Here is a 27,618-nt window from a genome sequence, read left to right as displayed (position 1 = left end):
GCGTTCACTACTGCGAAGATCGCGAGTCAGTGTCATCTTCATCTTTGCAGCTGACACAGAAACACTTGTTTATTAATAAACAATTAAAATGTCATAATATATTTTTTTTACAGTGTTTAGGTGCCGTTTATATGAACGCGTCACCACTGCATGAGAGAGAGAGAGAGAGAGAGAGAGAGAGAGAGACACACACACACGCAAGGTCTCTCCCTCTCTGCCGTGCGCTCGCTACACGGTTTGCATGCACGATTTTGGTCGCTCTAGATTAGCAGGAGATTTGAACTAATTTCCAGGCATCATAACATTACAAAAGGCAATTGTAATATTTTTTTATTACTATTTTGATATGATGAACATTCACCTAGTGTGGCGGATAGCCTTTTGAGATTTACTCGCCAAACGGAAAATCTAACCGCACTTGGCGCTTGGCGGGTGTTAATTTCGGACCCTGGCTGCGGGCCAATAAAAACCGGGCCGTAGTTTGGACACCCATGATATAGACCCAGTTAGATGGGGCTTCGAAAATTTACTACCTCGTCAGATGACGTTTACTACTTTTTACTGGCCTTAATTTGGCATAATTTAATTTACTACCTTTTACAACCCCGCGGAAACCCTGCCTTTCAGTGCTAAATGTATATACTTCATATATATTTCACTCAGTTTTGATTAGCTTATGACACTGAATATAATGCTAAAATACTTCCTTATGCGTAATGTAGCTTGTTTGCGAATATCTGCTTAGGATATATAATGTGATTTAGTGCAAATATATTGCAAATATATTTCAGCCTCTGGTAAAATATGTGATAGGCTACTGTCTACATTATATTTTTATATAAACAAGGCTCGAAATTGCGACCATTTTGGTCGCATATGCTCCTGAAATTTAATCTGTGCGACCTAAAAATATATTTGGGAGCATTTGTGCGAGTGCAAATAACGGTTGTGGTGCGACCTGTTTTCATTTCTCTAAAAAACGTTTGCAAATTACTTCATAGTATGTACCTTATGTGCGCTGATACGCGATGGCCGGACCATCATTCTATCCAACGTTATATAACCAATCCAGGGGTTTTCCTGCATTGAATTTTTTTTGCCGTCCGCCAAAGCCTTATTTGATCGGTGAGTGACTGCTGCGCTTGACAGGGCCGCGCGCACGCACTCACGTCTTCAAACAACACGAGCTCTGTCTTGCTCTCTCTCTCCCTCGCGCATATTGATAAAAATCATTTGACACGATAGAAAAAGGGCGGAAGACCGAAGTTTCACATGGAGCATTCGGAGATTTTTTTCTCCTGAATTACCGCGGAGTGTGAATTGTGCTAAAAAATAAACTGCCGGGATAATCACACAACGCGTGCCGTAGTAGACTACACGTCCACTAATGACACGTCCGATTCGCGAACTAATGACTCATTTGAACCGATTCACTTTATTGAATGGTTAAAACAACTGATCTGTCCAACACTGAACTCACAAGACGTCTGAATCGGTGTATAACAAATCGGTAACACTTTACAATAATGTTCATTTATTAAATTCTAGTTTACTACATTAGTTAACATGTACTGTTAATAAACTGCACTTTGTTAATTTATTAACCATTGGTAATGTTAATTTCAACATTTAGGCTACTAATAGCCTACATTATTGAAAATTTTTATTTATTTTTTTGTTAACATAGTTAATGCACTATGAAGTAACATGAACAGCTGTATTTTTTTTATTAACTAATATTAACAAAGATTAATACAGCGTATTAATAGCAATAGAGTGCCATGTGCCAAGCAAAAAATGCAGGGACAGGTGTGTGGCAAACTAATCAGGTTCATCAGGTTCGATTATTCGATTATCAGGTTCTGCTTTTAATTGGCAGGATACTCCTGGTCGTTTCGCTCTATTGGCAGAGCTAATTATACGTCAAATATAACACCGCATACACCATCGCCAAAGAAGAGCTTGCCTTCACTAAATTTAAAGCTATGTTGCAGCTCATGGAAAAAGAACGGAGTTGCAATTAACATGACGCATGAAAATGACAAATCATGTGTCAATATCATCGGGGTTAGATGATATAGAGCTAGAAGACCAAATTTCAAATCTTGGCCACAGGATGTGTAAAGCCCCAGTGAAATGAAATCTGTTAATATATAATTTATAGTTGTGGTGCTCCTTAATTTTTGGTGGGTGCTCCTAAATTGTTGCTGGTGCTCCTAACTTTAAGTTGGGAGCACCAGTGCTACCAAGTAAAAAAGTTAATTTCGAGCCCTGATAAATGTTCGGTTTTGGTTAGCCTATGACACGCTTCAATACTGCCTTATGCACAGATGTTTGTGAATACAGGTGCAAATGTTTGAAATGTAGTGATGTGTGTCGTTCACGAACGATCCGTTCATTGCGCGTCACTAAATGCGTGGGGAAACCCATCAACAGATACTCGTGGTGACGACTGTTTACATCGTCATAATATAAAAGTAGCCTACCTATTCTTGTGTGAAATGACAAAAACCATCCATTCTGCTTATACAGGAGACACTGCGCAGAGGAGGGTGAAAACACAAGATACATGGAGGACAAAGACATTTCCATGTCCTGCACCTGTGACTGCATACAACAAACACATGTGGGGTGTTGACCTGTCTGATCAGCTGTTACAGTACTACACAACACAGCACATAACCATGAAGTGGTACAGTAAGATTTTTCTACACTTCTTGGACATTGTTTCCACCAACTCTTTCATTGTGCACAAAGAGCTACATGGTAAGTTGTCCCATAAAGAGATTATGGAGCAACTTATAACAGAGCTCTGTGGTGTGTCACAGAAAACGGCAATGATTTTTAAATCAGTGTTGGAAACCGTTGTGCTGCTTAATATATTTTTTTATAAGCTGTGATAGCTTTTTCAGGATTCTTTGAATAAAAATATTTTTTTATAAAAAAAATAAAGTTTGGTCTTTTTTTCTTTCTTTTTTGGAAAGGATGTATTAAGTGATAGTAATAACTAAGTATTTCCATTGTTAGAAAAGATTTCTATTTTGAATAAATGCTGTTCTTTTTAACTTTTTATTCATCAGTGAATCATTCTTAGTTCATCATTCTTTGTTCAGGCTGCCTCACGGCACCTTGATGGCCCATTAGCCATGGAGGGAGTGTCTTTAGTCACACCCCTGGTGTGAATCACATTAATATTCATGGCCCACGCATACAGCAGTGCTGACACAAAAACTGACATGCAAAATTAAAATCGTTATATTGTTGTTTGTAGGGCTGTAATCAACCAAAGAAAATCTTGGGTCGACTAAAGTCCTGAAATTTTCGACTAAAAATCGACTAAAAATGACGTTAGGAAAAAAAACCCTTTAAATTAATTAGCTGCGCACTGTGCGCCTTGTTGTCCGCCTAAATGAATTATAAATAAACATAAAAAACTAGTAGGCTATTTGCAGTATTAAATCGTTTTTGACGTAATTATTTTGCACTGAAATGAGTCTGACACACGAGTCTGTCGGCTCTGGCAGCGTTGCTTCACGTGCACCTGCGCAATATCAGATCAGAGCCTATGATTTCCGAAAATAGTACTATGTTGTCAACTAGTGATATCATGACAAGAACTTTTGAGGAATATGTAACATAATTTAGACAATTGTTTTTGTCATATGTATTATAACTGACAGACACTATAATTTCAGCCGCTCTGTGCAGCTCGCGAACATAGAAGCTCAGCTTCGAGGCTGAGACACGAATAGACTATTAACTTAAAGCTTTTACTCTTAACCTGTTAAGCTGCAACGCCACTTTTGAAAAATCCCCAGAAATGACATACCCAAACTTAAACAGATACAGTTCATGAACCCTTTGTACTAAAAGCACAAGTATGATCTCATTTGAAAGCTGACACCTGGCAGTTTATTGTAAATGTAGAATTAATTATTGTTGTCATGAAAAAAAAATGTTATAAATAGCTTAAGTTTTGTAAAGTTATTAGAAATTAATTTTTATGAAACATCCTCATGAAAATAAAATTGAAGTTGGCACTGGAGCAATCTAGAATGCACTACAGCTAAGGCCACATCTAAACATTTTATGTTTAAAATCTGAAGATAATAAGTCCAAAACTCTGTATTTAGTTACATGTTTTTCAAGACCATGTCAAATGACTTTATTTTGATTTGACGCTAAAATGCTGCTGATGTTTAGTCATCTTCTAAGTCATCCATTCAGTCTTATTGTCTCTATTGTTTTGTGGTGCAAACGAGCCCCATTCAGTCTCAGTCTCCCCCTGCACACATTCACACCTCTCCAGCCTGGTTATGGCTCGAAATATGCATTTCTTTTGTCTGCATTATAGTTACTAACGACTGGCTATTCACAGGCTATTCATAGGGTTTCAGTCCCTAATTTATTTTATGAAAGTTCTCACTTAACATTTAAAAACTGGATCAAATGCCCTGCTTGAATAAAGAAAAATTTCAGTAAGTTAAGCATATTTAGAAAAAAATTATAAAAGGATAACTGCTATATGTGGCAGGTGCACCTAGAGCTAGCTAACTTAGCATGTTAGCTTAGCACACCATCAATACACGACAATTTATGAGATTAAAACCATGTTTGTGCTACAAACCTATTTTATAACGCAAGGCGAGTGTTTTAAATAATCTTCTGTGATATAATTTCGCTTCAGATAAAAAAATCAGACAGAAAATATATATATATATATATATATATTATTCTGCACAATGATAAAGTCTATATCGATTAGCATTACATTATAAATATAATCTATTATTATGGAAATACCTGGCATTACTCGAAGAACACAGGTAAACCAAATATCATTTCAATCATGTTTATTGTCTTCAAAACGTCTTTATCTGCATGTAACAGCTATCTCTGATAGCTTTGAATGTGTTCGAGACTTCCTGGATTGTCACATGATCATGGCTCTTCTTCATGTTCCATATATGGACTATTATTGTGCATATAGCGCCCTCAGGCTGTTGGTATGGATTGAAAACACAATACATCACAGTATCCAGCGCTCAATGATTACATCGACGCATTTGGGCATAAATTCAATAAATATTATTCCTGTCTATAGAAATCTGATGAAAACCTATGAAAATATATCAATATTTCTCCAAATCTGCACATTTTTGAGCTAAAGCCCTGAGGGACGTTGTTTTGTGTATCGCTGTCATGACAACAGCACGGGAGTTTTTTCCGAATGAAAGCGGCTGACGCGCATAATTCATATTAAAGGTATCGACTCATTTTTTCATTTCATAACTCCTGACACAAATTAAGACCAGGGTATATGCAGGAATCATAGAGATGAATTTACTACCTTTTACTACCTTTTTTACTACCTCCACAATATTTTTTACTACCAACACGACATCAAGCAGCAGCCCTTTTTGGGGGGTGTGGGAGGGGTATGCAAAGCACCACTTACTACTTACTATAAGGTATAAGTGTGACACTGTCACACCCATCATACATATTAGTTTTATCCTTGCCACACGCAAAACTTTCGGCTATATCGGAGTCAGTGAACATGTTTTCGAACAAATCCCCAATGCCCTCATTCGATTATATGAATGATGGTTGGCTGCGATGTTCAGGCACCAGAGAACCTCAGCCCTGAGTTCTGCTGTCTGGGCTACCTTTAGGGCTGGGCGATATGGACCAAAAGTCATATCCCGATATATTTAGGCTGAATATCGATATACGATATATATCCCAATATTGTTTCCGTAAACTGAGAGCAAATGTTCAGTTAAAGTCAAAGCCAAATATGACATGTCACAAGTAGTTTAATTGAAACCGGCTATTTCACTGAACAGTTGCAAAATCAAATGAATAAATAATAAACAGGTTTCTTCACCTTTGGGCTGCACGATTATGACAAAAATCATAATTGCTGATTATTCCCTTGGAATTGGAATAGTGATTTATTAATTATGATTATTAAAGTTTAAATTAAATATACAATACAGGCCAAAAGTTTGGACACATTACTATTTTTAATGTTTTTGATAGAAGTTTCTTCTGCTCATCAAGCCTGCATTTATTTGATCAAAAATACAGAAAAAAAATGTAATATTGTGATATATTATTACAATTTAAAATAAGTGGTTTTCAATTTATTATACTTTAAATTATCATTTATTTTGGTGATGCAAAGCTGAATTTTCAGGATCATTACTCCAGTCTATCAAATGATCCTTTAGAAATCATTCTAATATGAGGATTCATTATCAAAGCTGGAAACAGTTCTGCTGCTTAATATTTTTTCATAACCTGTGATACTTTTTTAGGATACTTTGATGAATAAAAAAAAAGAAAAAGAAAAAAGAAAAGAAAAAAAAAGAAGCAAATGTTTTCAAGATAGAAATCTTTTATAACAACAATATACACTACTGGTCAGTAATTTGGGGTCAGTAATTTTTTTCTTTATTTTTTTTTTAAATAAATCAATTTTATTCAGCAAGGATGTGTTAAATTGATAAGAAGTGATAATAAAGAAGATTTATATTAAAAAAATATATATATATTTTGAATAAATGCAGTTCTTTTTAACCTTTTATTCATCAAATATATTAGGCCGCAGAACTGTTTCCAACACTCATAATAAATCAGAATGGATCATGTGATTGACTGGATGTCACATGTGACACTGAAGACTGGAGTAATGATCCTGAAAATTCAGCTTTGCATCACCGAAATAAATGATAATTTAAAGTATAATAAATTGAAAACCAATAATATATCACAATATTAAATTTTTATCTGTATTTTTGATCAAATAAATGCAGGCATGATGAGCAGAAGAAACTTCTTTCAAAAACATTAAAAATAGTAATGTGTCCAAACTTTTGGCCTGTACTGTATATAAACAAATTTTGTGTAAACATGTTATAATTTGCCTATATATATATATATATATATATATATATATATATATATATATATATATATATATAGGCAAATTATAACACGTTTACACAAAATTTGTTAACACACACACACACACACAAGTACTGTCCCCCTTTACTTTACATAAATTGTAAGAATATGACTAATAGTAAAGACTAGTAGGCTACTAATAAATAAATATTAGGCCAATGCTAAAGCTATTAAATAGCAGTTCCAAACTAGTTTTTGTTAATACAATGTTGGTATGAGCCACTAGTCATTTAAAAATATAAAAAATAACACAAAGAAAAATAAATTGTCATTTTGGGGTTAATATGGAAACGACAGTTACCATGGTGAATACACAATACTAACAATAACTGTTAATGAAACATGGAAACTGCTCCTGGTGAATAGAATGAAAATCATACCTTCATTACTTTTAATTTGTGTAATTTACAACGTAACGGCGTTGCATGCTCGTAGTTTCTTTTGCACTTTATATAGTGAGGCGATACACAGCGTGCGCCGCCGCATTTGCGCGTGCAATTGAAGAGTGTGCGCTACGAGAACAGGATAACGGCTGACAGGACAAGAAAGTCCGTTTTTCTGAGGTGAAAGACTATTTCAGCGTACACTTATGTCACTGCCTGGTAGTTCCTATTGTGCTGGGTTTTCTGAAGTAATCATGATTCGCCTCTCATAACATAACGCTCTAAACACGCACGCAGAGTGGAAAAGGAGGGGCGGAGAAGCGGGGGCGCGGGGAGCAAGGATCACAGCGCGTTTGAACTATATCGATATATGCGATATGGTCTAATTCCATATCGCATTTCAAAAATATATCGAAAAATGTAAACTCATATATTGAGGTGGTGATGAAAAATTTACTACCAAGTCAAATTGCGTTTGTTACCTTTTACTACCTTTCAAGGGCCTTAATTTTGGTAGATTCTTTTTACTACCTTTTACTACCTTTTACTACCGCGCGGACACCCTGAAGACATAACTGTCACTATAAGTTTTTCAGAATACAATAGTGGTCAAATACTGAAACTTGAGTCTTATATCTTTTTAATGATGTATAGTTTGTCAATGTATAACATTAAATCTGATAGTAATTTTTAACTAAATAAAAAAAAAAACGCTTCAGTGCGCCGACGCACTGGTGAAGCTTAACAGGTTAAACACAAAAGGCACGTCCACTTAAATAAAAAAATATTTATTAAACAAACCAGATCAAGTAATAATATTCAGCAAACCTTCTAGTAGCCTACTTTCTTCAATCTGTCTCTCTTCTCCAGTAGCGGGTTGGGCTAATCCAAAAGACGTGAAAACAAGGGGGGTGTTCTGAAGACAGACTGTTACCTGTGAAACAGAGGTGCTCTGAAAACACCCCCATTAGCAATTAGTGCTTTCCACCTGATGAAATGAACGCGGCAAAACTGATGAAATGAACGCGGCAAAACTGATGAAATGAACGCGACAAAACTAAATGAAAAGAACGCGGCAAAAAATCGACCAATCAGAATTTTGGTCGAGCCAGAACGTATCGACCAAATAATCGACTAACCGACTGGGAGATTACAGCCCTAGTTGTTTGTGAAAGAGTGGTCAGAATGATTTTCACATCATTTTGTAGAAAAAAATTCTAGCCTACAAGAATAGTAATTCCAAAGTCTTGTGGACAACTATTCAGTATGTGTTAAATGGCCTTATTGCAGTAACAATGTTTTTCCCAAAACATACTAACCACGCATAATATTTTTTTTCTATAAAATGCAAACATGTACATCCATTTTGCTTACATATTATTGTAGCAGAGTTTGTGCTGAATACAACAAAATTACATGTTGGCCAATAGTATGTTGTAAGTAGCTTAAATAAGCACAAATGTCAGGTCATGTCAAAACATCTCTAGGGCCCCAAAAACACCTCAGACCCCAGAGGGTTAATAAAGGAGCTCACAGCTTATATAGCTAAAGTTCAACTTGTTTAGTTAGCTTAGTTCTGGTTCTATCTACAAGGCCTACTATTGTCAAGAAAAATAGAGACAAAAACAGCAGTTGTAAGCGGCTTGAATGAAGTTGGGCTATGCTTCATATAGAGAGCTATTTTGCGCTTTCTCTTTTTGACCCGCTGTCTTGAACTGAAAGGGACGCATTTCTGCTGTGCGATACTGTGAGTCGTGCAGGATTTGAAACGCCTGCACATGCATTTTAATTAATTTTAAAAGAACAGTAAACTAAAATGCGGTAATAATTTTTTCGGTTATAATACATAAAATGCGGTTATAATTTTTTCGGTCATCACCGCGGGGACCCTGCAGGTATCCTGATTCTGTTGTCTGGTTTATAGAATGTCCGGTTTATTTAACCGTTAGTTTTACTTTATTTTGGGGATAATAATTTATTAAGATGTAAATGTTCCTCTTCAGGGAGACTCCTCACCGCTGCCTTCTACCGCCGGCAGGATCTGACGGTTCAAGCAGGAATCTGTTGCCGATCCACCAGATGGGACTTACACCAAAGATATATTATATACACCATCTACATATTAATCCTTATTTACTCTGAGTCTTTATAGTAGAGATGATCTTACCACAGCATCTCCAGTTTACAGTGAGGATTCTCCAGTACAGCAGAAAACAGCTTCACTCCTGAATCTCCTTGTTTATTCTCAGACAGATCCAGTTCTCTCAGGTGCGAGGGGTTTGATCTCAGAGCTGAAGCCAGAGAAGCACAACCTTCATCTGTGACACCACACTTTATCAACCTGTAGAGAACAATGACACACTCTTCACTCTATCAGATCAGGCACACAGATCGAATCAACAGACTTCATTTAAAAAAACAAAAGAACAAATCACCATGTTTGATTTGTGAGATTCACCATGTTATTTGTGTGTGTTTGTGTGAGAGGAAAAGCTTATATAAAAACGTATATAAATTATTTATATCAGATTAAATAAATGTGTAAAGATGACCACAGAAAAAAGATGGATGTGATGGACGTTAAGGATGAATTCATCTTATTCTGCATGTAATAAAGTCCTGACTGTGCTGAGACTATGTTTAAAGAAAAGTGTTAAATGTTGATCGTATCAGGTTCCTGAGGAGCAGCACATGTGTTCAATCTTTTACAGATCAAATCACTCAAATCCCCTCAACTCAAGAAAGAGAGACTGAACACAGAAAAATATTATTTCTTTAATTTTACACAGATGTGATATTAACCCTCTGGGGTCTGAGGGGTTTTCTGGGCCCTGGAGGTGTTCTGACATGCTCTGACATTTGTGCTTTTTTCAGTTATTTATAAACATGTTAATGGCAAAGGTGTAAATTCACTCTATATAGCACAAACAGGGCTACCATAATATGCGAGCAACATGCATGTATATGTTTACATTTTTAAGAGAATAATGTTTATGCGTGGTTATAAAAAAAAAAAAAAAGAAAGTTGCTGAAATAAGACCACAAAACACATACTAAATATGTGTCAACAAGACTTGACTAATGAATGTTGTCGTAATGACTCTGCATAATGAGCCATTCATTCAGGTGTGACACTTCAGCCACAAGAATGAATGCAAGGACAAAAGATATATTTAGAAGATGACTAATATTGACCATTTAAGATTTTGCTTACATCTATCTTGTAAATATGTTTTGCTATTTTATTAAAAAGGTTACAATTACAACAATAATTACAATTTCAACAATATTTCAAGTGTAAACTCTTTACTCTTTCTTTGTAAAAAATGATTATAGGCCTACATTTTATCATATGTATTCATTAGTTTGAATATACCCAACACTGGAACAGCTAACATCTTAGTTGATGAATTTATTTTTGACAAAAATAGTATATTAGTATATTAGTATAATAGTATACTGTACCCAAATCTAGTCAACAAAATGTTGTCTTTCATATTTCGCCTGACTGTAATGTTGTTTTTATGAAATATTAGGGCATATAAATGTTAATTTGCAGTTTAATACGTTGCTTATACAAATAGCCTACATTTTATTTCAACATATTTCAGTCGATTTTTACTCATCTCAGTATAGCAATACAGTTTGCTAAAACATCATCATTCACACACAGAAACACGATTTAAATTTAAACTGTCTTTTTGCGAGCTGTGGTAAACAGCGCGCATCTCTGCCGTTCGTTCATTCATTCACAAACAGAAACGCGATTCCCTTGAGAAGGAAAAAAACTTACAACAGTATTCCTCAGCTCAGTCGGATCCTTGCTCCTCGAAATACCTGCACTTCTGAGGTACATTTTCCATTATTATTATTCCTCACAGCGGTGCGAGACGGTGTAAACAAGTAGTCTACAATGACCTGATTAAACTTGTGTTTTCTCGAGCTGAAATGTGGGCGTTCAAAGGTTTGCGTGGATTGCCTCATTTCAAAAGTCATTTGCGTTTGAATAGCGCGCGCTCTCCGTGGGCGGAGTCACATTAAAAATAATTAGATGAGATGAGAACGACTGACATCTCGCTCTTTTCTTACAGATTATATGAACTGAGAATAGGGCTGGGCGGTATGACGGTATATATCGTTACCGCGGTAGAAAATGTCAACCGTAACAGATTTTTATATTCCGTGATACCGCGACATGTAAATAAGTGGGCGTGGTTAACTCACATGCAGCATGCGTGAGACTGAGACACTGAGATTTGTCAAGGAGAAAGGAGATCAAGAGGATCCACAAAGGAATTACGTTTTCTAAAGGGTTGTTAACGTGATATTTTCGGGGGGAAAGGCGCAGCAGTCAACTAGAGCAGTGCAGCACCCGTAGGCTACAGTTTAGAGGAGTGCATGATTGCAACGGGGAAAGCATGAAGCTTACTTGACAACAGTTCATATATCAATATCGTAACAAATAGAAATAAACAATGTATCTGCATCTTTCCGTCTCTCATATATAGTTACTTTTTAAACACGAAAATCGCATTCAGCATGACACGCGAGCAGTTGCCGTGTTAATGAACAACCTGCAAATGTATAATCCTGTATCTGAGGCAAAATTACTAAATATGCAGCGCGAGTTATATATTTCCAACTCCAAACAATTGGCCAATGAACCAGCTGATAAAATCTTCATTTGATTGGATACGCGATTACAACTTCTTGTCACTCAAATTATTAATCGATCGCATTTTACTGATGCAAAAGAGGGAGCGCGGTGTGTCGGTGTTCACCGAGCTATGTAACATAAGGACGCAGTTACAAGGTGTGTATAATTTACACACATATTATATCATTTTAGTCAGTCAACACTAACAGTAGCTGCTGTTCGGTTTTCATACTGCGGTTCTCCTAGTCACTTATGAACTTGACACTTCTGAACCTGCCTTGATTAAAGCTTTATGTGACTTCACGGGTTCCCAGATATCACAAAAAGAGCCAAACAAGTCCTTTAAAATGCAGTATAAGCAGACATGGCAAAAAAATGTACTGGGAAACCATTTAAACATATTTACACGTATTTACTAATATCCTACCAAATTAAAAGGAAGTAACTAATTTATTATGAATAGAATAGTTCAATATAAAATATTCAGATATTATAAACTGATTGATGAAGTAAAGCAATAACATGAGATTTAAAAATTATTCAGCAACATTTTATTTAAAGTTTAATTGCACCAATGGCTATGAGTTGTATTTAATATCAATCAGTTGGGGGCAGTTAATCTAAAAGTTGATGAAACTGTTTTGTTTACTATATTTAGCTATTAAAAATAATTTAGAAATAATTTACCAAATAAAAGAAAAAGAAAATTCAAACAAGGTGAAGTACTTTTCATTTCTAAAGTATTTGTGTTTATTTATTATACAAAGCCTTTTTTGTCGATTTTTCGACATAGCCTATATAAATAACTATATCGTGAAATATATCGTTACCGTGAAATAAAATTAGTCATACCGTGAAATAGAATTTTGGTCATACCGCCCACCCCTAACTGAGAATATTTGTTTTTTATTATAAATTACTTCATTTAAAAGAAGATAATTCAAGCTTCATGCCTGTGTGTCTGTATGTCTGTTTGACTGAGTATTCGCTGAGTGTTTGTTCATTTTCGGACGCGTTACAGAATGGACTACACTGACAGAGAGAAGGCAGAACTCGCTTCGTGTTTATTTTTCTTTATTTGGCAAAAAGCACAACACTTTGTTTTTATTGTGAGTATACACAAAAATAATACACATTTAACAGAATCGATTGATGTATGAAACTTGTTTGTAATATCAAAGTCTACAGAGCAAAATGAATCTCTTTTGAACTGATAAAAAAAAAGCGAGCCTATCGTGCCGGCGCGATTGTCGACCTCAGGGGGTTAAAATGAATGAATGGTAATCATGTCGACTACCAATTGTTTTAATGAATGTAAGTTTTTTTTAATCAATTTAAGTGATTAAAAATCATGAATAAATAAACAATAAGTGCTTGATGACTTAAAAGCACATCAGAACTCAAATCAGCACTCACACAATGGCTTCTTGTGCCGCCTGTCAGTGTGTCACGTTTCGTGGCTTTTGAATGGTCAAATACACACAAAATTCCGTAAAAAAAAATCACCCATCTTGCTTTTTAAGCGCGCGCTCATTTTTTTAATGACTTTTCACAACAGTTTGGAAATTATGTAATTGAGTCACATGACAATGGTAAGTGCTTACAATCTTGTATATTAAGATATTAAAGGGTTAGTTCACCCAAAAATGAAAGTTATGTCATTAATGACTCACCCTCAAGTCGTTCCAAGCCCGTAAGACCTCCGTTCATCTTCGGAACACAGTTGCTGACGTAAGACGTCAGACGTCAGATGCTGCTGATGTGTCACCAGATAACACGTCAGTAGCGTCTTATGTCAGCAGCGTCACTGCGGAGTCGTGAACGCGGATTGATTTTAGTTTTTGTTATTTTTGGACCAAACTGTATTTTCGAAGCTTCAAAAACTTCTAACTAACCCACTGATGTCACATGGACTACTTTGATGATGTTTTTATTACCTTTCTGGACATGGACAGTATACCGTACATACATTTTCAATGGAGGGACAGAAAGCTCTCAGACTAAATCTAAAATATCTTAAACTGTGTTCCGAAGATTAACGGAGGTCTTACGGGCTTGGAACGACATGAGGGTGAGTCATTAATGACAATTTTAATTTTTGGGCGAACTAACCCTTTAAGTATTTCTTATGGCCAGTTGGATTGGTATCTGCTGTATTTCATGGATTTATGTATTATAAGTCTGAGTTGTTTTTATCTGCACCATCATATTACAGACAACTGCTGGTGTAATTATGCAGTTGGGGAGAGACAAATGATGATACACTACCAGTCGAAAGTTTTGGAATCGGTAATATTTAAGGTTTTTAAAAGAAGTCTCTTCTGCTGCATTTGATTAAAAATAAAAAATTACAGTAATATTGTGAATAGGCATGTGCCGGTATCACATTTTCATGCTGCGATTAATTGAGTGAGCTTTTATCACGGTATACGGTATTATCACGATATTTTAATTGCACATAACAAACGGGGGGGGGGGGGGTTGGGGGGTAACTAAACTGAATTTTATTAAGTTTAGTGACAACATGTTACAATGATTACATGGTACAATGACTGGTAGGCTACTGATTGTATTGCTTAACACAAATTTAACGATTTCAATTCAATACTTGGGATTTGATTTAAATCTTGATTCAATATTGACTAATTTTGGATAAATATTAGGAAGGCTACAGTAGATAGCCCACGTGTTATTTTTTTCTCATGAAAAAAAATATCTCACATAATGCTATGTAACCATATATAGAGCCCTATCAGCTGGTATTATTAAAGGTTACAAATAGCTAATTAAATCAAATATAATGTGGTTTTCATTATAATAACAATTATGTAATGACAAGTAAAAAAATATAATAAATATAAAAAAGTGCAGTGCACATATTCAGCAAAATACTCCTCTTTATCTATTTGTTTTAGTCATCTAACATGCTGCTGCTGGTCATTAAATGGTTTAAATGTAACGTTCTGTGACACAATTGTTCTCCTGTTTCATATCAAAAGTAACCTGCTCTGTCTTGTTTGACGGTCTTAGTGTCCTCTTTACTCCGCGATTATTCTCTGCGTGAGAAAACGGATGTGTGGCGTGAGCGTGTGAAGAGTCTCGCGCTGAATGCGTCGAGTTGGCAGCTCTGCTTTTAGAAGCGGGATGGATCCGGATAGATCGGCGGCGGCCATAGACTGTAGGCGGCGGCGTTCCTCCTTCCACCGCTGCTTCTCCATGTGAGGACTGTTTACATTAGACTAGAAGTGCGCACCGGCCGCATGCTTATACACGTGGCGATTGTTTACATCAGAGTGCGCACGTGTTTCGCGCAGCATATACGCAGTGTTTGTTTAAGCGGTTGATGGAAAATAAGCTATAATGCACGTTCTAAAAATCTAAATTCGTATTATTATTTTTCACGGTATTTTGAAGTGCCCGTGATAACAATATCGTGCATATTCATTACCGCGATTTATCGCATTACCGAATACCGGCACGTCTAATTGTGAAATAATATTCCAATGTAAATCAGCTCTTTTATATGTGAATATATAGTAGTGTAATTTAATCCTGTGATCAAAGCTAAATTTTCAGCATCATTACCCCTTCAGTGTCTTCAGTGTCACATGATCCTTCAGAAATTATTTGAATATGATGATTGGATGCTCAAGAAACATTTATGAATATTAATGTTGAAAACAGTTACACTACATTATTTCAGGATTCTTTGATTAATAGAAAGTTCAAAAGAACAGCATTTATCTGAGATAGAAAGCTTTTGTAATTCCTAACGCCCGCAGCAAGTCTCGCCCAGCATCACGGGGAAGCCTGCAACACCCTCAACTCTTGCAACGCCTCTAAACTACTGCGTGATTTTACAGTTTGAAGCGTCTGTCATAGGAAAACACCATGTGCTGTCATGAATAAGAGAAATGTCTTCTCATTGGATAAGAACACACAGTCTCATTAATACAGACACTGACGTGTCATTGATGTACTATAGTGTTTCTCCATGTCATCATCTGTGACATTGACATATAGATTTTAAACCTGGAGAAAAATCTCTACAGTATCCAGTTTTCTCCTAAAATGAAAATGAATGGACTGTGTTAATCCTGACTGTGCTGAGATTGAGTGTGTTTAAAGTAAAGGGTGTTAAATGTATATCATGATGTCAGTGTTTTTCAGTGTGACTATCAGTACTGCAGTATCACCTTAATGAGGAGCAGCTCACATGTTCAATCATTTACATATCAAACACATGAACTCACAGCAGCAGGAGAAATAGAGCAAACGCTTTAAAAATATTAATTCTCTTACATCATATGAACAGACGTGAAAATAATTTGATGAATCTGATCATGTTGTTTCAATAGCTTTGCTTGTAATTAATGTAATAATATTTTGTTTCCCAGCATTTTATTCCAATTTGATTATACTTTTTGAAATCACAGTGACAGTTTACTGTGAGAGTCACGTATGATCTTACCACAGTTTCTCCAGTTTAAAGTGAAGATTCTCCAGTACAACGGACATCAGCTTCACTCCTGAGTCTCCTAATTTATTCCCAGACAGATCCAGGTGTCTAAGGTGTGAGGGGTTTGATCTCAGAGATGAAGCCAGAGCAGCACAACCTTCATCTGCGACACAACAATCCCTCAACCTGTAGAGAACAATGACACACATTAAGCCTGTATCCAAAGATAAACATGAACACTTAAAAAATAAATAACAAAATGCTGTCAATATACACATACTCACTAGTTCAAGTTGTTAAATTACATCAATTAGGATTAAGGGATTAAATATACAGTTTGTACCAAGTAAAAATCATTATTTCTATGGAAAGTCCCCATAAAACATGAAAATCCAACATGTGTGTTTGTGTGCGTGTCTGCTTAATGTATTTGTAAACATTCTAAGGAACTTTGTGTGTTAGGGCTGAGAAAATAAATAAATAAATAAATAACCTAACTATTGCCATTTTTGGTTTACAATTTTAAAATAGATTTTTTTATTTCAGAATCAATATTGATTCAAATGAAATTGCTTTATTTTGTCCTTGCTTATAGATGAGGTTGACAGAAGTTAGCCACTTTTGTTCCAACAGAGGATGAAATGTGTCATTATCTATGAGTGTCGTAATATCCCTTTCAAGTGGACGCGTGGAAGTGACGTGAGACTGAATGCACTGAAAAGCCCTCGCGCTATTCATATGCGGAGAGAGAGATAAGACAGTAGAGCTGGACGATTCATCTTTAAAATACTGTGATCTCGATTCAAACACCCACGCGATCGTCTTCCAATTTGTTCAATTCAACCTTTGAAAAAAATCATATTGCAACATTTTAAATCTGTGTTGGCACTGCCACTGACCCAGAGTTGTCATGAAACAGTTTAAATAGAAGTGCTGGGATAAAAGTTTAAAGTTCAAATATAAACTGATGGGTACGGTAGCAATCAAAATTCTTAAATCGCAATACATATCGTATCGGCACCAAAGTATTGTAATATTGAATCAGGAGATAGGTGCATCGTCCAAGCCCTAGTGTGTGCGTTTCTATACATGTGTCAGCTTAATGTATTTGTAAACATTGAGCGAATTGCTTAAAGTTATTGAAACTTTAGAGTGATTAAGAAGCACGGATAAATGAACAATAAGGAACAGGATGTGCTTGATTTAAAAGCACATTAGAACTCAAATCGGCACTCACACAATGGCTTCTTGTGCCGCCTGACAGTGTGTTCCGCTTCGTGGCGTTTGAATGGTCAATTACACACAAAATTACGTAATAAACACCCATCTTGCTTCTTGTGCACACGCTAATTTTTTTAATGACTTTACACAACAGTTTGGAAATTATGTAATCGAGTCACATGACAATGGTAAGTGCTTACAATCTTGTATATTAAGATATTAAGTATTTCTTATGGCCAGTTAGATTGGTATGCTGTACTTCATGGATTTATGTATTAAGTCTGAGTTGTTTTTATCTGCACCATCATATTACAGACAACTGTTGGTGTAATTATGCAGTTGGAGAGACGAATGATGATTCCAAAGCAATATATGCATATACACTACCAGTCAAAAGTTTTGGATGAGTAATATTTTTTAGGTTTTTAAAAGAAGTCTCTTTTGCTGCATTTATTTGATTAAAAATAAAAAAATACCAGTAATATTGTGAAATATTATTCCAATGTAAAACAGCTCTTTTCTACGTGAATATATAGTAAAATGTAACTTTCTATTCATCAAAGAATCCGAAAAAAGAAAATGTACACGACTGTTTTCAACATTGATAATAATAATAATAATAATAATAATAATAATAATAATATAGCTGCAAGCAGCGATGACAGGCCTAAGCCGGTGGTACCGCCACCCCAGTGCCTTTAAAGACTGAACAGTGGACACAAATACATACATAACATTTTTTAGTTCATGCCTACTTCATTGAAAACGCTCGCTCTACTCCGCACCATTATCAATGTCTGGGCGGACGTCAGTATTTTACTTTCGCTTTAAGTTAGTGATTTAAAAGCCACCAGCGGTGTCACACGTTGATTAACCGGTGGGAAAATATTCCCACAGTCACATCCTTAATATATCTATATATAAAGACAACGGGCCTACCTGACTTTGAACACAAGAGGGCAGTATAGCACTATGTATGACTTGATTTATTTATTATTTGGACTAAACAACCATTCTGGCTGTTTTTAAACTTAAACATAATTCTTAAAATGAAGAAAAAAAGAATAAAATAGGTTTAGTTCAGATATTTGTATAATTTTATATAGAAACTAGATGTACCGCATCGCGGTACAAAATATGACCGCCGCTCAGGCCTGCACTGGCTTTCCACAAAAATAAATGACGTGGAGTAATTTGGCTGTATTGCGTGTTTATGTATATACCTATAAAAAGTAATAGTATGTGCATGTCTGTCTGTCTGTGTGTGTGTGTGTGTGTGTGTTTGTGTATGTGTGTGTCTGTGTGTGTGTGTGTCTGTGCGTGTATGTATGTGTGCGCGTGTGTGTTTGTGTGTCTGTGCATGTGGATTTGTATGTGTGTATGGGTGTGTGTCTGTGCGTGTGGATGTCAGTGTGTGTGCATGCTTGCATTTGTTTGTATTCCTGCATGTGTGTGTGTGACAGTATCATCCTAAACCAGCAACCCTTCGCTCAACAGCACCATCTACAGGCCGATGAGTGTACAGTCACTAAATGTGCACATAAATTAATTTATTTTATACCCCCCCCCATGGATGAAATTCTACAAAACTTAGCAGAGGATACCCCCAGAGGATGTCAAGTTAATCATACACATGAAATATGGTGCAGTTCTGAACATCTCCACTGAAGATAGGGGCGATTAAAGCAGAATAATATTGCATTTTCATTTTTTATGGGAGGGGCGCAAATCACAAATGACTGATTATGGGCTAGGTTGATGTGGGCCCTTAAGAGTGGGCCCTACATACCATAAAAATTTCTTCATCCTCGGTGCCACGGTTCAGGTAGTTATTTAGGAAAAACTGCATTTTTTTGGGTTTGGGGGGCCCAGCGCGGGGGGGGAGTGGCCCCCGGGGACCAAACGAAATTTTTCCTTAGAAGTCTAGTGGGGCTACATGCCCACCAAATTTCATGTTCCCCGGTGCTTCGGTGTCCCTGGTATCGTTGACGAAAAATTTACGGGGGCCCCAGCGCGGGGGGGGAAGTGGCCCCCGGGGACCAAACGAAATTTTTCCGTAAAAGTTTAGTAGACCAACATACCATAAAAATTTCTTCATCCTCGGTGCCACGGTTCAGGTAGTTATTTAGGAAAAACTGCATTTTTTGGGGTTTGGGGGGGCCCAGCGCGGGGGGGGAGTGGCCCCCGGGGGCCCAAATGAAATTTTTCCTTAGAAGTCTAGTGGGGCTACATGCCCACCAAATTTCATGTTCCCCGGTGCTTCGGTGTCCCTGGTATCGTTGACGAAAAATTCAGTAAGGTGACGAAAAAAAAAAAAAACTTTGACAATCCCTATATGACCGCTTTCGCTAGCTACGCTAGCGGCGGTCATAATAAATGGTGTATAATTACATTTTTCAAAGATATAAGGCTTTTAGTGTTTCCTTTTTGGACATTACTTTAATCCCTCGCCATAACAAAACCGTTTGAGATATTTATTATCCTTTCACAATTTAGAATCTTTAATGTATTTTCATCATGTTGAAAAAGTTTGGTGTGAATAAAATAAACCACTTAGGAGGAGTAACTAAAAACAAATATCCAAAAACAATCCACATTCAAACCAAAATATCTGACTTCCTGTTGCTCGGAGCTAATGACTGTAAATCAGAAAGTTGTCCGGCTCGATGAGTACAATATATGTACTGAGTTTTTTAACTGTGGGTAAAACTAACCCTCACTTTTGTCAAAAGCATTTTTAAAGTGGCACTTCCTGCTGCCAGATGGTGGCGCTATAACTTGGACTCACAATAGTTACATCCATCTGATCGGCCTCTTACCACGAACACACTGAAGTTTCATCAAGATCAGTTAATCTATGCAGAAGTTATAACACTTCGTGTTTCTCTTTCTCTTTTATTTTATTTTTAATTATTCTTATCTCTTTTAATTATTTTAATTTCTTCTATGTAAAGCACTTTGAATTGCCATTGTGTATGAAATGTGCTATATAAATAAACTTGCCTTGCCAGTAGGCCTGTCACGATAACAAATTTTGCTGGACGATAAATTGTCCAAGAAATTATCGCGATAAACGATAATATTGTCGATCTGAGACCATTTTCATCTAGAATAATGATAATGGCATAATAATGCACATACACCTTTCAAAATTCAATAAACGTTTATTTCCAAAGACTATTTAACACTGAAAATGGAAAACATTTTAAATATCCACAATAACAATGAACAAAACAACCAAAAACAATAAAAGCAATGGACTCTCAGTCTCTGTTAACAAAAAATGCACTTGAATAAATACCAAAAACAATAAATAAAATGGATGTAAACAAAATTGCACATCAAAAAATATTAAACAATAGGCTCAACATGCATTCTATAACAGGCAAAACTGCCTGTTAGGACCTTTGTAAACAAACAAACAAAAAAGCCTCAAGCCATATGCAAAAAACTTTTGAAAAATAATTTCTCCAGCAAAAAAAGTGAATTGCAGTCTATGTACACCAATGACGAGAGAGAGAGAGATAGCTTTTATGGCAGATTCCGTGCAAGAAATACCAACATGTTGACTTTGTGTGGCTTAAGGCAGGATCTCTCAGGAGTAGCAATGTTGCCAGCTGTGCTGAACATTCTCTCAGAGCTGGTGCTTGTAGCACAAATGCACATGTATTTTTGGGCCAACTTGGCCATCAAAGGATATCTTCTTTGATTGTCATGCCACCACACCAAGGGATCACAAGATGCATCAATTGCATCCTCTTGGAGGAACTTAGTCAGCTCTGCATCAGCCTGCACTCTTTTTGGAAATGCAGCCTGGGCCTGACTGAGATTACGAGCTCTTCTGTTTTGAAGAAGGTCACTCAGCCTCTTCTTCTTGGTGAGTGCGGCAGCAGTAGGTTCATCCTTGTTTCCTCCAGTGGCTTTGCTGCAGCTCTCACCACTTGTACCTTCTCCACTTTCTTCTGGTCCTAAGTCCAGTAGCTCTTGCACAAGCTGATCTTTGACATCATCCAATGCACCTGCCTCCTCCATGCTGCCACGATACCTAGGATCCAAGATGGTGGCCTTTCTAAGTAGGATGTTGATTGCAGGTGAGCTGTATTTTTCAGTCAGTACCCTGCACATGTTTTGTTTAATACTGGCTGTCAGTGCAGTGTCATCAGGGCCTGGAGAGAGAAGGTCGTCTTTAATCAGTTCCAACACAGGCTTAACCGAGGACACCGTGACGTATTTTTCCCCTGAGAGGATGTCTGTGAAGTCAGCCAGTGGTTTCATTGCTGCGTTGATAGACTCCAACACAGCAACATCCTGCCAGGTTGGGTTGAGGTGGCTATGTTTTTTGTCTTCAACCAGGACACGTCTAATGGCTGGGAGTTGCTCCAGCACCCTCTCTACCATCTTCTGCTTAGTGCCCCATCGTGTGACAACATCCTGTGTGAAGGATAATATTGTTCTTGTTCATTAGTTTGTCTATCAACATTCCTAAATAAAATAACTTCTTTTTACATGTCCATTATTTTTATTAATGCTCATATTGACCATTTAACCGTTAAACGAAAGTAAACATTTTGACCGATTATAATACTATGTTAACAATAAATATATTTTATTAACTTAAATAACTAACAAATTATGATGACAAAAAGAAAACACTGAATCAATTTGAAGCTTTGAAAAAAAAATTTCAAAGCTTTAAATTGATTCAGTGTTTTCTTTTCGTCATCATAATTTGTTAGTTATTTAAGTTAATAAAATACATTTATTGTAGGCCTATCTTATGTTTTTTTATTTATATTATTTTATTGTTTTTTTTCTGTTGTCACTGTCAGAAATGCTGCAGGTGCGTGAATTTTATATGAATCCAGGTTCTGTTGTTGATCTGTTCTGCATGTTTGCACATTAAAATAAACCCGTGATTTTTATTTTTAACGGATCACAGACATGTCAATTTTATTTTTTAGCATGACAGCACGGGAGTTTTTTATGAATGAAAGCGGCTGACGTGCATAATTCATATCAAAGGTATCGACTCATTTTTTCATTTCATAACTCCTGACACAAATTAAGAAATAACTGTCGCTATAAGTTTCTCAGAATACAATAGTGGTCAAATACTGAAACTTGAGTCTTATATCTTTTTAATGATGTATAGTTTGTCAAGGTATAACATTAAATCTGATAGTAACTTTGAACTAAATAAAAAAAAAAACGCTTCAGTGCGCCGACGCACTGGCAACGGTTAACAGGTTAATGCCAATTCAATATTATAATCTTATAATATTAACGGATAAAAATCGGATAACGAGCGGCGGTTGTCGGTCGGGAAAATGAACCGAAATGAGCATATTATATAAATATTTTATCTATGAATTAAACACCACTCACCAGTATTAGACTGTGTTGGGGGAGATTAGCCTCACTCTGTGCCTTCCTCAGGTCTCTCCTCTTAAGCCAGCTCAGGTTGAATGTGTTGACCAAACCTTTACAGAGTCCCATGGCACGCGCTGTCCGATCTTTGTTGCTGTCCAGACCATGGGACACAGCGAGATGGAGGTTGTGACCAAAGCAATTGAGCCATGGCCAGCCAAGATCCCTTATTGCAGCAACAATGTTAGCACCATTATCTGTAGTGATGCAAACTAGTTTGTGCTCATCCAGTCCCCAATCTGCTACAGCAGACTTCAGGTTTTCTCCAAGGGTGTCAGCAGTATGGTTATCTGGGACATACCTGGTCTCTAAACACTTGGAGTGCAGGGTCCAGTCAGCACTTATAAAGTGTATAGTCAAGCTCATATAGGGGGTCGTTGTGGCAGAGAAAAATTGGATGTCTTTGATCTCGTTTAGTATGTCATCTTTAATGCTGTTGTACAGTTGTGGAATTGCCGTTTGTGACACGTATGTTCTCCCAGGCAATTCATACTGGCTGTCAAATGTTTGCAGCATTCGTCGAAATGCCGGCTTTTCGACGATACTAAAGGGCAGCATCTCTTTAGCAATCAAGCGAACTACACTGTCGGTGAGTGCACACCATTTTGCACTGTCCTGTTTGTACTTTGTTTGTCGACTAAATGCCCCAGTTATGGTGCACTGTCGGGAAGACGAAGACGGCCCGTCTGTTGTAGCTTTTTTTTTTCCCAACTGGGAAAACTGCAACGGATGATTGTGTTTTAGGTGCATGTGCATGTTTGTTGTGTTACCGGTTTTAGTCGATACTGTTTTACAACAAATGCGACATACCGGCTCGCACAGGTTAAGTGGTTCACCACGGTCATTCGGTTTGAATCCGAAGTGCTCCCACACTGCAGCTGTCGCGTTTGGCTTTGAAACCAATTCCATGTCACAACTTGCGTCTCGTCTTTTCGCTCTTCTCGGCAGTCGCCTCAAGCACTCCCGCCTTCCCACACAAAGTCCATGTGACTGACAAGCGCCGCCTCCCCACACAAACGCAACTGACGAGGGTTCACTTCTCCTACGCTAAGGAAACGAGAGTTGTCATTCAGTCGCGGATAACAAACAAGTATGCAAATGAAATTATCGCGGCCGGAAAAATTATCGAGGTCATTTTTTTTTATCGTGCGATTAATCGATTTATCGACTATCGCGACAGGCCTACTTGCCAGTATAAATGTTTATATACATTCACTATAAATGCATATTTGATAATTTACTCATACAAATATCATAAAAACCGGTTGCGTAGATCACAAATCTACGTACCTTCAGGCCACTGACAATAAAGATGGATAGTGATAGTGATAGAAGACAAATTCTCATCGCTCTCCTCATAAAAACGGTTGTTACACACACACAGTTTGATTGTGTCGGTAGTTTCTGGCCAACCAAACGCCCACAGCGAGTCTCGCCCTGACAGCATTACGGGGGAAGCCTGCAACACCCTCAACTCTTGCACCATGGACACACACACTTGCGACCCATGAACGCCTCTCTAAACTACTGCGTGATTTTACAGGTTGAAGTGTATGTCATAGAAAAACACCATGGGCTGTCATGAATAAGAGAGATGTCTTCTCATAGGATAAGAACACAGTCTCATTAATACACACACTGACGTGTCACTGATGTACTATAGTGTTTCTCCAGGTCATAATCTGTGACATTGACAATGTAGATTTTAAACATGGAGAAAAATCTCTACAGTATCCAGTTTTCTCCTAAAATTAAAATGAATGGACTGTGTTAATCCTGACTGCTGAGATTGAGTGTGTTTAAAGGTGCCGTAGAATGGATTATTTTATTATTTTATAATGTTTCCTGGGGTGCCCTTATAATGTTAGTATGTTTTTAGATCAAAATTTGTTAGAATTTAGAAATAAAAGGCATATTTCCTAGCCTGATTTCATTCCCTGGATTGAACACTCTGTTTGAAGGGGCGTGTCTGCTGTGAGACTTCAGTGTTGTTGCCCACTGCTGTGATTGGCTGACATGCTTGCATATGAAATATCTGGCATTACATGTAGAGCTATCTGGAAAACTTTTACTATTACAGCTTTTATACGTTTTTACTATTACAGCTATCGGGATTAACGAATCATAAGAAGTTTTTTAAGTATTTAGATCTATTCCAGCATTGAGCAGATGACAGCCTGTTGATCGCGTGAATGAAGATCTTATCACTGCAACGCGATCTACTGATGCATAAACGGTGTTGAACGACTTTGAGAGAAAGATTATCTGTCTGAACTTGAACAATTACACATCAGAAATTCACATAACCCACTGGTTCTCCAGAGGCTCGGATGAAGGAATTAAAAAAATACTTTTGTGTTAATTTGTACATCCAAACACTGAGCAACTGCCATGCTTCGTTCGCTCGTTTGCAAGCCACGATGTCTCTCTAGGAAAAAACAATATCGTGCTGGATCTAGATAACACAGTGTAAATTATTCTTAATAAAATCACTACTTACAGCTTGCGGGAATATAACGTTAGTTGAAATTGCCCCCTTCGTCCGTTTGAGACGCCAAGAGAAGCCTGGCTGCTTGATATATGTTCCAGGTTAGAAAAACAGTCCGTGGTGAAACGGGCAGAGCAACTAACAACTTCGAATTAAACTGTAGCGGTATCAGATTATAGATAGATCTGCCATTTTCCCTATGATCCTCCTCCTGCTTGTTTCTTCACCTGCAGAACTTCTGATGATTCGGCTGCGCAGTTCCGCCTGGCACTGAGCATGGGCTGGCATATGCAAATTTTTAGAGGCGTACATATTAATGATCCCAACTGTTGCGTCACAGTTGGTGTTATGTGGAGATTCGCCTGTTTTTCAGGGGTGTTTTTCAAAAACGAGATTTAAATAAGAAAGGGAAAACTATGGTGTTTGAGACTCACTGTATGTCATGTCCATGTACTGAACTCTTGTTATTTAACTATGCCAAGATAAATTCTATTTCACATTCTAGGGCACCTTTAAAGTAAAGGGTGATAAATGTATATCATGATGTCAAAGTGTGTTTTTCAGTGCGATTATAAGTACTGCAGTATCAGCTTAATGAGGAGCAGCTCATGTGTTCAATCATTTACAGATCAAACACATGAACTCACAGCAGCAGGAGAAAGAGCAAACGCTTCAAACTGAAAAATATTAATCCTCTTACATCATATGAACAGACATTTAATTAATTTGATGAATTTGATCATGTTGTTTCAATAGCTTTGCTTGTAATTAATGTAATAGTTATTTCCCTGCATTTTATTCCATTTTGATTATACTTTATGAATTCACAGAGACAGTTTCATGTCACGCATGATCTTACCCCAGTATCTCCAGTTTACAGTGAGGACTCTCCAGTCCAGGAGAAAACAGCTTCACTCCTGAGTCTCCTAGATTATTCTTATACAGATACAGTTCTCTCAAGTGTGAGGGGTTTGATCTCAGAGCTGAAGCCAGAGCAGCACAACCTTCATCTGTGACACCACAATTATACAACCTGTAGAGAACAATGACACACTCTTCACTCTCTCAGATCAAAACAGAAATCTTTGTTTTTCTTAATTGTGTTTATAATTTGTGCAATCTCTTTTTTTAAACAATTAATTTAATATATCAGTAAGTTATTCCAGAGATTATGTCTATGTGAGGGAGAAATATTATATAAAACTGATAAAATGGAATACATTGAATACATCTGTTGTCCCCCTAAATATAAATGTATTAACATTTAAATTAAAATGAATATATAAAAAGTCTAAATATAAATGGTTTAAATGCATACATTATAAATGCATATATTTGAAAATGCATTTCTCACAAATATCTTAAAAACGGTTAGTAGATCACAAAGCAGGTCAGATAGGTGTAGGGTTTAAAAGCTGAAGCGTGACACTCATTTTTTTAAACCATTAATTTATAATGTTTAAGAAAGAAATGTTATGTTTTAACAGTGATGCTTGTTCTCAGTGTTACTTACACAGCTGATCTAGTTGCTGTAACCACAGGCAGCAGCTTCTGAAGAACTTCATCTCCAGTGTTGTGTGTCACACTGATTGAAAATAAAAAAATATGTTAAGCATGAATGTTAATAATATTAATAATTCACATCACAAGTAAATAATACATTATACCTTCCTAAATACCCTTAAATATTTAAATTAAACACTTTTATATTTTTCTTGTTAATGTTGCTGTGGCAGGTCTATTAGTATGCATTTACACTACAACACTATTTTGACACATCAGATTTTTTATGTCCTGTCCGCTGCTATGGTTATCACCATGGTGACATTTAACTCCCGAGTTGGGGGGGCAAGGAAAAAAAAGTATTTTTGTACCTGCATCAGCAAATTATTCACAGAAATTAAGCGCCTGAGTTTGTTTGCTAGTTACTTGTTTATTTACCTATTTGTTTATTTAATAATTAATTTTATTGTAACAGGAATTTAATAATTGTCCATTTTGCGAGCAACTG

At 36.7% G+C, this 27,618-nt stretch overlaps 1 protein-coding gene across 1 annotated transcript in view; it reads right to left on the bottom strand.

The window, feature by feature from the left end:
• The window catches only part of LOC308693237 (uncharacterized protein), a gene marked incomplete at its 3' end in the record, with an annotated part of 262,595 nt that overhangs the window by 224,018 nt on the left and 10,959 nt on the right, over positions 1 to 27,618 (bottom strand). Inside the window, exons 4-7 of the mRNA XM_081370029.1 lie at positions 27,121 to 27,192; positions 26,467 to 26,640; positions 16,484 to 16,657; positions 9,523 to 9,696 (exon numbers count right to left, since the gene is read on the bottom strand). Of these exons, the coding sequence (XP_081226155.1) occupies positions 9,523 to 9,696; positions 16,484 to 16,657; positions 26,467 to 26,640; positions 27,121 to 27,192 (594 nt within the window). The remainder of the gene's footprint in view (positions 1 to 9,522; positions 9,697 to 16,483; positions 16,658 to 26,466; positions 26,641 to 27,120; positions 27,193 to 27,618) is intronic.

The sequence above is a fragment of the Scardinius erythrophthalmus genome (assembly GCF_964197995.2).
Source record: "Scardinius erythrophthalmus genome assembly, chromosome: 7".
Lineage (NCBI taxonomy): Eukaryota > Metazoa > Chordata > Actinopteri > Cypriniformes > Leuciscidae > Scardinius > Scardinius erythrophthalmus.
Note: the sequence above shows the minus strand (reverse complement) of the source record. Positions and strands in the feature narration are given on the sequence as shown.